The sequence below is a fragment of the Sparus aurata genome, chromosome 9 (genome assembly GCF_900880675.1).
Source record: "Sparus aurata chromosome 9, fSpaAur1.1, whole genome shotgun sequence".
In the NCBI taxonomy this organism is placed as follows: domain Eukaryota; kingdom Metazoa; phylum Chordata; class Actinopteri; order Spariformes; family Sparidae; genus Sparus; species Sparus aurata.
This window is the reverse complement of record NC_044195.1, coordinates 22887857-22900997: the sequence shown is the minus strand read 5'-3', so window position 1 is coordinate 22900997 and position 13141 is coordinate 22887857. Positions and strand designations below refer to the sequence as shown.

At 43.7% G+C, this 13141-nt stretch overlaps 1 protein-coding gene across 3 annotated transcripts in view; it reads right to left on the bottom strand.

Annotated features, from left to right (window-relative positions):
* erbb4b (erb-b2 receptor tyrosine kinase 4b) overlaps positions 1 to 13141 on the bottom strand; it is a 362141-nt gene that overhangs the window by 166803 nt on the left and 182197 nt on the right. For all 3 annotated transcript variants that reach the window (XM_030428316.1, XM_030428318.1, XM_030428317.1), the window contains exon 3: positions 570 to 756. In XM_030428316.1, coding sequence (XP_030284176.1) covers positions 570 to 756 — 187 coding nt within the window. The remainder of the gene's footprint in view (positions 1 to 569; positions 757 to 13141) is intronic.

The following is a 13141-nucleotide window of genomic DNA, read 5'->3' as shown; positions in this document are numbered from 1 at the left end:
TGCTGTGTTCCGATATCCATACTTCCATGAGTACACTTAAACCTAGTACACTATCCACACTTACTAAGTACGCAGATTTCAGCAGGTGAGTATTGTTCCAAATCTAATACTCCGTGGTGCACTTACCAGAAATTACGATCGCAACAGCCGCCGCGGCGGCAAAAACATCCCGCTTTGAACGGTGAACATAAGACATCTACGGCTTTACCTTTTAACAATTACAATCCTACAATCCTGTAGTATGGCTCCGCTGCAGGCGCTGTTGTCTCAGAAGCTATTTTAAAAAAAAAATCCGAGCGGAGCGCCTCTCCCTGCCTCCGCTTCTTCCGCTACGTAGACAAGATGGCGGCCGTTGAGTGCGCAAAGTGTACATCGTTGCACACTCAACGATTTTGCCGTTATGAGTGCAACATCCGGGTCCTTTAAGTACACTTCTTTTCACCGCGATAGATATCGGAACACCCTACGTACTCAAACTAAGTATAGTAAGTACGGAAAGTATGGATATTGGAACACGGCACTGCACACAGCACAGACAAATGTGAGTAACCGTGGAGTTTTTCACTCACCTGTGAGGTTTTTCAGGCCCAGCTGACGCAGGCCAAAGTTCCCATCCCGTCTGTAGTTGAGGAAGATTGCGAGGGAGTAGCGGTCCTCGTACAGCTTGGTTCCTCGGATGATCCTCAAGTTCTCCAAAGGCAGGTAGTCGAACTGGTTCAGGGCCACCAACACGTAGCCTGTCACCTCTCGGATAGACTGTGAACAGAACCATGGAGGGGAAGTGTTAGTGTGAATGTTAAGTGTGCATAATGTTGTTGCAAATCACTTGTTCTGCGAGAGACATTAAAAGGAAGGGAAAAAAAAAATAAGTCCTTCAGTGGATCTAAAATAGCCGATCCAGCATGTCAGCTAGTCCAAGGCCACAAATGTTTTATTAAGCTGCGGTACCCACTACTAGCAGGCCTTGAGGGAACTGAGTTTGGGTTTATTCAACAATGTTTTTCACTAAAGAATGCACTGCTGTATAAAACACGCAAATAAAGGAGATTTTACAATCCATCTTGAGGATTAAAAAAAAACAAAAAACAAAACAGCAGACTATTCTTTCAAGCTGACAGAGAGCATAGTGCTTTATTTAGTTTCCTTTCACACACTGCAGCATGTTGATAAAAAATGTTACAGGCTACAGGCTTCAACCAAGATTTTGCAGATTTAGATCGATATCGTTGAACACTTTGCACTGAATGAATGCAACGGGAAAATACTTGTTGACACTCCGTTGAAGTTTTGTAAGCTCTTGAAAATGAGTTTTTTCTGGCAATAAGCTTTTTAAAATGATGCACTTTCCAACTTCGAGTCTGTCACCTGTAGGTGGAGGTGAGCAATCTCCCAAACCTTTCCTTTGCTTGGGCAAAAGCTGGAGACTGGGGTAATGTCAGGTTTAATTTTTGCTGTGTCATGCAATCAAAACACTTTACGCCCTTAGGTTTTTAACTTTAATTACCTCATAAGATGGGATGGGTTTATTTTGTATGCTTGGCCCAGCTGTATCACAGCATTTTTTTCACACTGTTAGAAAAGATGTATGAACTCAGTGACCTTTAAACATACATCATCTTACTGAATCTTTATACTTCAATATTTCAAGAGGGCGGCACTAAACTAGTCACACGATCCCTTTTGAATCGATCTAAAAAGAAAAGGGTAACAGCAGGAGCAGTCATTCTTTTTGCAGGCTTTGTCTTCCGCTATATCACTTTGGCCGCGCATGATGACGTCATTCCTTCACGTGACGTGTGATGCAAAATGTGGTGCCAGCAGAGATTGAGAGAAATAGTCAGAGTGGGTAGTTCTGAGCATTGTGTATTTTGTAGTTTTAATTTGTTAATTTGTGATGCATTTTGTAGCTGTGAGCAAAAATACCAACTAAGGCGCTGTGGAAATATTTCTGTTAGAATATTCTGTTCTATCAGAACGCCTCGTTTCTCTGCTCATAAAAATGAGCACGTTTAAAAAACTAAAATATGAACTCAAATAGGGTGTGGAGTGTTAAGAGATGTTTTATTCATGTGTCGAAATCTTCTGAATCGATGAATTCTGTGTATTTATTCAGTAAAGTGTTATTAAAAAAACATTTCCCTTTTTTTTTCCTTTTATCATTTAATATTTTTTATTGACTGATGTAATCTTTTAGCTTGTGCAGATTTCAGGGATATGAAGCATCCAAAGAAACAAACTAAATAAATTTATAACAAGCAAAAATACCAACGTAGGGACAATTGGACCATTTCTAACGCAGAATTCAGAGGGTTTAGACCATCAGCCAACAGTGTTTTCTCCGTCCAGTCAAGGATTCTGGATACATTTTATCATATTCTCTTCAAATTCGCAGTATCATCTTGAGATTTAAAGGTCAAATAGGCAACTTTGATAATTGTTGACTCTCAAATATTAACGCTTTGGTTGATATTTAACGTTCTAGACCACCTTGGAACAAGACTTGTCAATCAACTCTCTTTCTCAAGGATTGCTTATTGCACCTTAATAATAAATCAATACATGTATTTCATGCCAAAACAGATGTCCCTAAAATCAACAAGTCAGAGCAGAAGGAGGTGAGGAGCATAAAGAAAATGCATTGGAGGAGGGTGAGAAACAAACAAAACAGAAAGGGATTGAAAGGAGAGTCAGGGAGACATCAGATCACCGACAACAGCGAACTTCAAGGTCACTTTGCACTTGTTCAATCATGCCAGCGAGTTGAGTGCGAGCATCTGAGCGAGGAGAACTTGCTCAAGGGTCCGTGACCTCAATGCAAAACTTGGCACGGGGGGTTCAGCGCTCGTGTCCGGGGTCCGGCCCGGGGTGACTGAGCCACAACGACAGCCATTGCTTCACACTTTAAATGTCATTTAGGAGGGGATATAACGACTGTCGAGACTTTGGCAAGGAGCCACCCGGTCGGAGCTGCTGTTGCATGAATCAAAGTGACAGGCTGTGTCCTCTTTCTCCCATCCACCATCATGGTGGCTGTCATTAGCAGACAGGCGGTCAGAGAAGTCTTTCCACGCCGGCCTCGCTGATGCTGATAATCAACAAGTCTATGTGTGAAGTGCTGTTGCAGCTGATGTGGTGAGCTGAAATAAGTCCTAAGGAGGACCCTGGCAGCATAGTCATGGCGGCTGACAGCTGTCAGAGAGCATGGCCATCAGCCACCAGTAAGTAAGCCGCAGTCACAGCTCCGTCATCATTACCCTGATGATTACCATTAATAGAAACAGACGGGCCAGAGTCTGGTGAGTCGGTGTGTATCTGTGTGAGTGAGTGATGGGGAATTTATATTCAGTGTTTATCTGTTTGGAAAAACTAGTTGGAAAAAGAGGATCAACTAAGCTACAGTCGGAGAATCGCCTACAACGGTGCAAAAGTCGATGCATCATTGTTGTGCACACACGCGCAAAAGTGTACAATACGTTGAGCTGCTTTGGCGTGTGTCTATGCCGCACTCTGTTCCGCCATCAGTGCGAACACAGAGTTAGACAGCTGGGGCCATACTTCACACTTTGACTTCATTTTACTAGCCAAGAGCTGAGGTCTGGATGACTCAGACTCACCCTTCTGGGGGTTTTAAAGGTCTTTTCTACCCTGCTTCACAACCAAATAGCACCAACTCCATGTCGTCCAGTGACATTGCCCCGGGCAGTGTGCCATAAACTATCCTCCTCATCGACAATCCAGGTTCTTTTTTTCTTGTTATACCAAAAGGTGGTATGTGGCGCGCAGCAGCGAGAGCAATCAACTCTGATCCAAGCATGTACGCTTAACTGATAATTATTCCATAGCACACGCTTCATAGGCGCTTTTTCACACTTTTTTTTTTCCTTTTTCCCCGAGCCTGTTTACAACCCTGCTCGCACTGTTGCCAGTTTGTTATTTTCAAGCCACCAAATCGATACTTTGCAAAGTGCAGCCTTGCAGAGGGAAATAAAACGAGGGAGAAAGAAGACAGCAGGTACATGCGCTTTTCTCCCCACAGATTGTTTGTTCAATAATGAACTGGATGAAAAAAAGGGAAACAACTTGTAGTGATTACAGGCCCTCGCCGAGCTAATGGCCAAATCCTCTCTGCGTGGTCACTTTCATTAAACACAGATCAACAAAACAGGCACCCCCCCTCCACCCCCGCTCTGCAACACCACTGGTGCAGGCCAAGCGCATCTTCAGGGAGGCAGGCACCTGGATTACAGCAAGCTTTAACACGTGTAAGTCCCTCAAGGAATTCAGCTCAAACATGATATTTGGAAAAATGTGTTAATACACACGAGCCCACATGGAGAGATGGGGGTAGCAGTGCCGAGTTTGGCACATGTGCCAAAGTAGTAGCAGGGTCTTAGATTTTTTTTGGGTGTGCTTGTGCTAAATTTATTCCTGAGTCACTTGCATGACCTCCTCAACAACTTCGCTGCAATTAGAGCAGTAAATTAAACTGCTAAAGATAACAACTTGACACGCTGTTGTCCTGAATTTCTTCCATTAAGAATAGCCCGTCTGCCATACAGGCAAGCCATACTTGATACAGGTGTATGGAACACATGTGACAGTTGATGCTGGATCTAGGGGGTGTTGAGGGGGTTGCAGCACCCCCTAACATGAGCTTATAACATATTTGGAATTTACAGGAAGGCCCAAATAATTAAGAAGAGTTTATAAAGTTTCCCTAAGTCAACAACTCAGGAAATTGAGCGATTTCATAAGGGAGTCTGGGAAATCCTCTCCCTTTTCATCTCGTATAACCTGTAATACACTATATTGCCAAAAGTATTCACTCACCCATCCAAATAATTGAAATCAGGTGTCCCAATCACTTCCATGGCCACAGGTGTATAAAAGCAAGCACTTAGGCATGCAGACTTTTTCTACAAGCATTTGTGATAGAATGGGTCGCTCTCAGGAGCTCAGTGAATTCCAGCGTGGTACTGTGATGGGATGCCACCTGTCAGTGGTATTATAATATATTATATAAAGTGGGGAACAACAGCAACTCAGCCATGAAGTGGTAGGCCACGTAAAATGACGGAGTGGGGTCAGTCGATGCTGAGGAGCATATTGCGCAGAGGTCGACAACTTTCTGCAGAGTCAATCGCTGTAGACCTCCAAACTTCATGTGGCCTTCAGATTAGCTCAAGAACAGTGCGTAGAGATCTTCATGGAATGGGTTTCAGTGGCCGAGCAGCTGCATCCAAGCCATACATCATCAATGCAAAGCGTTGGATGCAGTGGTGTAAAGCACGCCGCCACTGGACTCTAGAGCAGTGGTGACGCGTTCTCTGGAGTGACAAATCGCGCTTCTCCATCTGGCAATCTGATGGACGAGTCTGGGTTTGGTGGTTGCCAGGAGAACGGTACATGTCTGACTTCCCAGAAGAGTTGAAGTTGTTATAGCTGTAAAGGGTGGGCCGACGTCATATTAAACGCTATGGATTAAGAATGGGATGTCACTTAAGTTTATGCGAGTCAAGGCAGGTGAGCAAATACTTTTGGCAATATAGTGTATGTTGTGGTTCAAGTTTGCCATCTGCTGTGGTGCGAAACGTTCTCAGACTTTTGTAAATTATTTTTTAGTAAGGATCATAAACTATACTATGACGTTGTATATGGACTGATTCCTCAGCATCCCCAGCTGTGACTGACGTCCCTGCATGTGCGTTCTAATGCACACTTTGCCTTTATTTCTCTTCCAGTTTGGTATTTCCTCAGGTCATTCCTTGTGCAAGAGACTCAAACAGGAAGCTGTTGATCACACGTAATCCCCTCAGTGAATATACATCGTGTGCATTTAAAACTGACACAGCGGTTGTTGGATTCCTCCACTGCATGTAGACTGAACTGTGTAGCAACCCCCCCCTCCCCCCAATTCACCAAACCCTGCGCCCCACACACACACACAACCCACATGCATCCCCGAGAGATCAGTGCGTCAGAGTCCCAGTAACAGTGAACAAAAGAGACAGAGAGAGCCAGATTCACTAGATTAACAGGGATTTCTCACTCCTCCCTCCTCCCTTCTCCCCGCGCCGGAGCATTTGTGAACGGAAGTGTGGCAGCGGAACAAACCCCTCACTTGAGTCACAGGGACGTGCGTGGTTTTGAAATCGAGTCCTTCAATCCCCAACTTTTAAAAGAGGAGGAGAGGGAGGCAGGTTTTTTGGGGAGGGTAGAGTAAGCGAAGGGGAGGAGGGAGGAAAGAAGACTTGCGAAGGTTGGATGCACACTACGGGAGGAGGAGCACAGTCAAGTGGGTCGGGCTGGAGTTTACGTATATTTTAATGCATAATTGGAACTGCACCTATCCTGGGTCAGGACAGAGACAGAGGGAGAGAGCGAAGGAGGTCCGAGGAGGGGGAGGGGGTGAAATGTTGCGATTGGGCAGAAAGTGCGACGACACCATTAGCATGTTTGGAAAGACTGAACACACGTTAGCATGATTGCCTCTCATTTCCATACATATTGAGGCGTACCAATGTGCTCGGCGGGGCTGCGGTCATTGAAGTCTGATACACAGGAGTGCGCTGGGAGGGCTTAAGGTTTGCCTTGCATCAGTAAGCCCTCATCCTCTATTTCCATATCGCTTCCCTAAACCCCTCTGCCTGAGCTCACATCCACATCGGTAAACAGACACAGAATCCGGATGGAGTGTCGACAAGTATAAGTGAGAAAATCCGACAGAGTTTTTCTCCGGGAGCTCATCCACGATCTAAGTGACAACCTCCTAGAAATATTGCCGGTGATTGCCCCATTTTGAAAAAGTTAAGGCTTCATTTCTGTTTGGACGTTAATTTCTGGCGTCGATCTTCATAAATAAGTGTTAACCCTGCGCTGTGAGTAACTCACATCATTCACAAATTCTGTAATGATACAACTTTGTAATATCACCACGCCAGTGCTGCGTGAGTGCAGTATTCCCCCGGAGCGTCCCTGATGTGTTGTGCTTTGGTTGAAGTCGCCAAAGTGCCCACCTACAGCCAGCTCCCCGGTAACACGTCAATCCCTCTGGAGTGGCTTAGACCCAATATGAGCCACTTCAGACACCTGCAGACGATGCTGCCTTTGATGTGTGTGTGTGTGTGTGTGTGAGAGAGAGAGAGAGTGTGTGTAGGTATGTGCATCACTCAAGTGTCCTTTTATTGCTTGGACAAGATGATTACGATGACTCATCTTTGAAGATGAAGAGAAAGTATCCCCTCTGCTTCTTACATCACATCTCTCATGAAACAAATCAGCGTGTGTGTGTGAGGGGTTGTGTGGCTGTAGAAAGGAGTTCTCATGTGAGATTAGGCTGTTTTTTTATTGACTGTTGTAACTAACAAAGGCATCAGAGAAAAAACAAAAAAAAAAAGCGACATGAAAGATTTGAAACCCCTCTGTTGCCGTTCCACGTCCTTCCCTCGCTTCTGCCAAGGGTCAATGGCAGCTGCTTTCTTGGAATACTGTTTTGCTCAAGGATGTCAATGAGGATTTCAGTGATGTAATGAATGACATTAAAATGTTAAATGGTAAGGCAAGAGAGACAATCTCACTTAATTAAAATGTGCATACAGCAACAAGTAACAAGTACAGAAGCATGGGCGTCACAGCTATTAGACTTAAGTCCCACCCACTTTTTTAGAATTACTAATGTCGTCACCTCCACTTTCAACCCGCTGAAATGTGTCTATCTATCCACTTGGTGCTCTTTTCTGTCCGCTAGCTTACTGAGAGAATGTCTAAACTAATGAAAACTGCATATGCCGCACATGATAACTAGCTATTGAAGTGGCACCGTGAGGCACCTGGGTCACCGCAAAAAGAGAGTAAACTAGGTAGGAAGAAGGTAAACATGACAGGAGAGAGGAAAGGAAGATGTCAAATGAGATGAAAATGGAGGGAGAGAATAAAGTGGATAGACAAAGAGGTTAAACAAGATGGGATGATGGGTATAGAGGCAGGGAGGAGCTCCAACAGTAAGCTTTTATTTTTTCATTATCATCCTTTAATCTTTTAAATGTTGCTATCGGGCCACTTTTACATTTAGGTGATACAACCGGGCACTATATAATGGTGTGAAGTTATGATGTTCATGAGAGAAAAAACAGCAAAATGCATTACTGGTGAGGAATTATCCGACGTATTTTATTCAAATCAAAGAGCTGTTTGGGCTTTCGTTTAAGATTTCGTGCGGTTGCCACCTCCTAATGAGATTGGCAAGAATGGCTGACTTTGAGAAGTCCCCGTTCAGGGTGTACTTGTCATGTATGCCGAGGCGATGTGCAGCCGACACTTGAGTGTCATTTGTTGCGACAGTATGACAGTCTACTCGTCAAGCACGATGACAAGAAAGCCCTGTTAGGTGGGACAGAAAACACCACGATGGTCAAATACACGGCTGATTGGGGGGGGAGCGTGATGTGAACAGACAGAGGTGGACGGAAGTACAGAAAACACATTTGAATGTCAAGTAATCCAAAAACAGGAGTGGGGTCGCCCAATGTAGTTCACATCGCTTTGAAAGTAAATATATAATTATGTATTTTTTACCTGACAGGCAGCAGTCACAGGATTCAACAGAAAAAGAGAGAGTGACTCTACTGTTACCACCTAATCTGAGGTGAGATGTGGGATAAAATGGGCAGTGGGCGAGCTGTGGCTGGGTGTTCGGTGCTCGCAGGTTGAATCCGGCTGACTTTTTACCACCATTTGCCGCCTGATTTCATTCAGCTTGTCTGAGTGCTGTCCATTGGTCGAAGCCAGGACAATGAGGCATGGCACAGCCCCTATTGATTTACTAACAGTAATTAAGAAAACGCATGTATCTTGTCTCTTTCCCCTCCGCGTTGTTCTATCAATTGTTTTCTTTCTTTTTTTTGCTCTACACACAGGATGTCTTGCTCCTCACTCTCTGTCTCAAGGCTGCTACACCAGTGTAAACGCAATGGATATGTCATTCATGGCCGAATGTTCGAGTGTGTGCCACTGAAACTGAAAAAAAGACGTGTTCTTCAGTAGCAACAAAAGACAGGTGTGAGTACTGAAATCGTAGATTCGAGGATGCCAAGTACAGACAGAAGGATGGAATGATTGTGCAGTGCGAAATAATCAGTACAGTTCTACCAGTGATTTTGACAGATCAGGTAACGTCCTTGTAAAGATGTGGGAATTTTACAGAGAAGCCACAAGCAAATGATGCCGCTGCCATCGATTATCAGCTCTGAGCCTGTTTAATTTCTCAACTGCATGTGTAAGTCACTATACTGCTACTGTACGCTGCCGAGAGAGGATTCTCTTCTTGACACTAACAAATTGCGGGTAGCAAACCGCAATTTGTTAACCGCACAGCCTTGGAGTTGTTCGTCTCTGCAAGACACGGCGGTTTCTCCGAGGTGCATCTTTACTGCTCAGTGATCTTGATGCTTGTTGACGCCTAAAAGTGAAATAGTAAAACAGTGAAGTGGTAAAAATTTTATTTTTTATGTCTTCAATTCCCCTCGCTCTTTCTCTTTGTCTGCCTCGCACATATGAACACAAACAATAGTTACTTTGAATCAAATAGACTTGCGGCATAGCTTTCCAATGCCCAGAAAAGCACCTAACTGAAACAACCAACTGAAAGAAAAGTTTCTTTCAGTTAGTTGTTTCTGTGGTCAAAAGTCCCCACAGCACAGTTACAGTGGGAATCGCATCTCAGGCGCGGGATCAAGAGCTCACTTTTCTCGTTTCAACTGGTAGCCTGATGTTTGAAAGGCACAAGATCTATCGTGCGCCAAACTGTCTCCACGTGAGCGATGCTTCTCCGAGCCAAACGCGCCTCGTCCACAAACGACGGAAGGGTGTGAGCGACACATGGCAGGCTGCATCCGGTGCCTGTTTTCATATTTTGGGCTTCGTCTCGGACCACAGCGTAAGGGGAACGTTTTCATATCACTCCAGCCCGAAGCACCCAGCTTTGATGTGTACCCTTTTTTCTTATAACGAAACCCTCATTATGCCGCTGTGCAGTTAAGCTGATGGGAGACATCAAACAGACATCTCTACACTCAATATCAGCAGTGAAGCTGAAAGCCCATATGTCATACTTAATAGTGGCAAGCCTCTTTTAATACATTGTGACAACAAGGAAGCTCATACATCGCCTACAACATGCTGAGAAGGTCTTACTGGATACCAAAAAAAGGTTTCTCTTTCAGTCCAGAGGTCGTCTCCGGACATGTTTTCCTACCAGTTTGCTGCATTGTTGGTAATGTCTGCACTTAGCTTCAGCATTAGCAAACTCAGTGTATTCTGAGTAGTTTTTGTTCTTTATTTTGGTTGGAAAGAGCTCTTATCTAGCTCTTATCATGCTCTTATCTAAGTGCAATATAAGAGTTGTAGGATTTCTTTGATAAAGGTGAAACACATTATGATAAGGTACTGTAGTGCTGCAGTAAGGCCGTGGCCCACAAATCCTGTTCTCCAGATGTAAGAGAACATGTTTGTTCAGTGCGTATCCCTGCAATCACTGGGGTTTTAATATTTAAAAAAAAAAAATCTAAATCAAAATTGCGATGCAAGCAAATTGTGAATCATGTATCAGTCTCAATAATTTTACATGTTTTTAGATTTTACAACACCAGGGTTGCAGAGGGACATTGTGTTGAAGTCTCTTTATGCTACATAACAAAAGCAAACAAAGAATTTTGTAAAGTGGAGAGCAGAGGATGATTTAAGGGGTCTCACAGCCTGAGGAAAGAAGCTGCTCTGTAGTCTGGTGGTAAGGTGGCAAATGCTTCTGTATCTTTTGCCAGATGGCAGCAGAGGGAACAGACTGTGGCTGTGGTGGGTGTCGACTTTTTCTTTAACAGTATCATGAAATCCTACTCATATCTAATGTTGGCTTAACGTAGCGTTGTTGTAAATTGACATTTCTACGATTGTAGTTACCTGAGCCAGCCAGTGAGAGCACAAAATGGTCATGGTGCTGGTGATGTAGGATAATTGATCCCAAGAAGCATCAATCAAATGATGAAAATTACCTTTTGAATGAAATACCAGCGAGAGCAGAATGTATTGAATGAGGTCAGCATCATCTTAAACTCAGGTCAACGTCCCTTTAAGTTATTTTTTATCAAACTGACTTAATCACCAGACTGTAATTTGAACTCAGCACAAGTCGAAAACTTTGTCTGGACTGAATTGATTTAAATTTTTCAAGCCTGGGCCTAACTGTGATTCACATACACTGTAAGTATTTTCCGGATTTACTCCCATTTCAGTCATAACCCCACTTTTACCTTTTCTTTGCCGGGATACATCAATCTTTTACTGCTCTTAATCACATTTTCCCCTTAAAAATTCCAGGATGACTTTTCTGTCTTTATGAAACACATTGGAAAAAATAGTCGAAAAAATAGTCGAAAGGGTTCAGTCAGAAAGACTTGGGTTTAAACTATAAACATACAGTGCTGTCCTTTATGTGCAATACTGGGAATGGATCAAGTCTTTCCTTTTTTTGAAATGCATTCTGTTTATCCTGAATGTGCCTTATCTTTCAAGGGCTTGTGGGCTGACACACACACACACACACACACAAACACACACACACACACACACTCACTGTCTCTCATAATGGCAGCTCTTTTCCATTTCAACTCCCTGACAGTTCCTGAATTGAGCCAGAAGGCGCTCTGTCATTAAGACTGACTTTCACCTTTGGCAGGAAAATGAATGGTGTGATGTCCACCCTACGCAACGAGAACCATAAAAACAGGCTGAAGGAGAGCGGGTCGTATTCTTCACGTTACCGCTCTCCTTCAGTACTAGTTTAGCTAAGATGTACATAAGTATTCCTGTAATTTTCTTTACTGCTGTTGAACTGTTTAGCCGCGGTGGACCTCAAGAGTATATCTCCCAGTTTTTTAGCTGTTAGCAACAACATCATTTTCCTTTGTGTTCTGAGCAAACATAATAAATTTGACTGCTTATAGTATCGCATGCTCTGATTTACTACTAAAATAAAAGGTCAGTAATGTCCAAGATTAATGCTATATTTGAAAGTACCGATGCAGCATGACATACCTCGATGGTTGGAGCAGGTGTGCCAACTAATGGTGCTCATTAGCTACCTCCTAAAGGTTCCTTCATTACCGCCAATTAGCCTCACACACTTCTTTACCAGGACAATACCAGGAATCCGAGGCTGCGTAGCTGACATTTTAATTTGCACTGTAACGCGAAGTAACAGGCCGCATCAATTTCATCCTCCATTTGTCTCCCGCACCACACCTTGAGGAAAGAGATAAAGACAGATAGAAAAAAGGAGAGCGGCGGAGTGACACCCCTTCCCATGAGGAGAACTTGCAACTCCATCAGAGCACTGGTAATGAGTGGACTCCTGTGGGGAATTCTCCAAATGGACTAATTTGTAATTGATTCAGTGCATTAATTACCGGCCTGGTTACGCCTGTGTCACGGTTAATATTGTGCCGATCTGACGAGGCCGGGAGACTCGTCTGCGTTGGGACTGGTTCGGGCGAGGCAGCCATTATTCAATTATGCCGCACATATCGGCGACGAGGCAAGTCTTAATCCGAGAGTAATCACTTCCCCAAGCTCCCCTACTAAGAGCCGATGTGTGGGAGGAGGGCGATGCGGTGGGAGGCAGTCCTAGATCCATCCAGCCCATGGTTAGCTCCTTAATCAGGCCTGGGAACCAAATCCCCTCTGTGCTATAAAGTTTTCTGGCAGTAAAAGAGAATCATGCGCTGTAATGAAACTTTACATCGGCTCCTTAATACAACTGATGTTATATTGGTGCTACGTGTCTTGATTCCAGTTTTTGTGTGTGACTTACTAACCCTTTTTACAACTATTTGTCTTGTCAGTGTTTTGACTAAGGACTGGAGACAGATGAAATGTGTGCGAGCGGGTGAAAAAGAATTAATATTCTAATACAGACCGGATTTGTCATTCTTGCAGAGCAGCTGTTTTGCATAATAGATATGAGAACCTTTGCACATTTTAATGAAAACACAAAACATTTTAAAACAGCAGGTCACTGGAAGCACAAAATGGGGTTGCAAAAGAAAAAAGGAACAACTTCTTTACACCTAATTTAGATGCTAAAGACTGA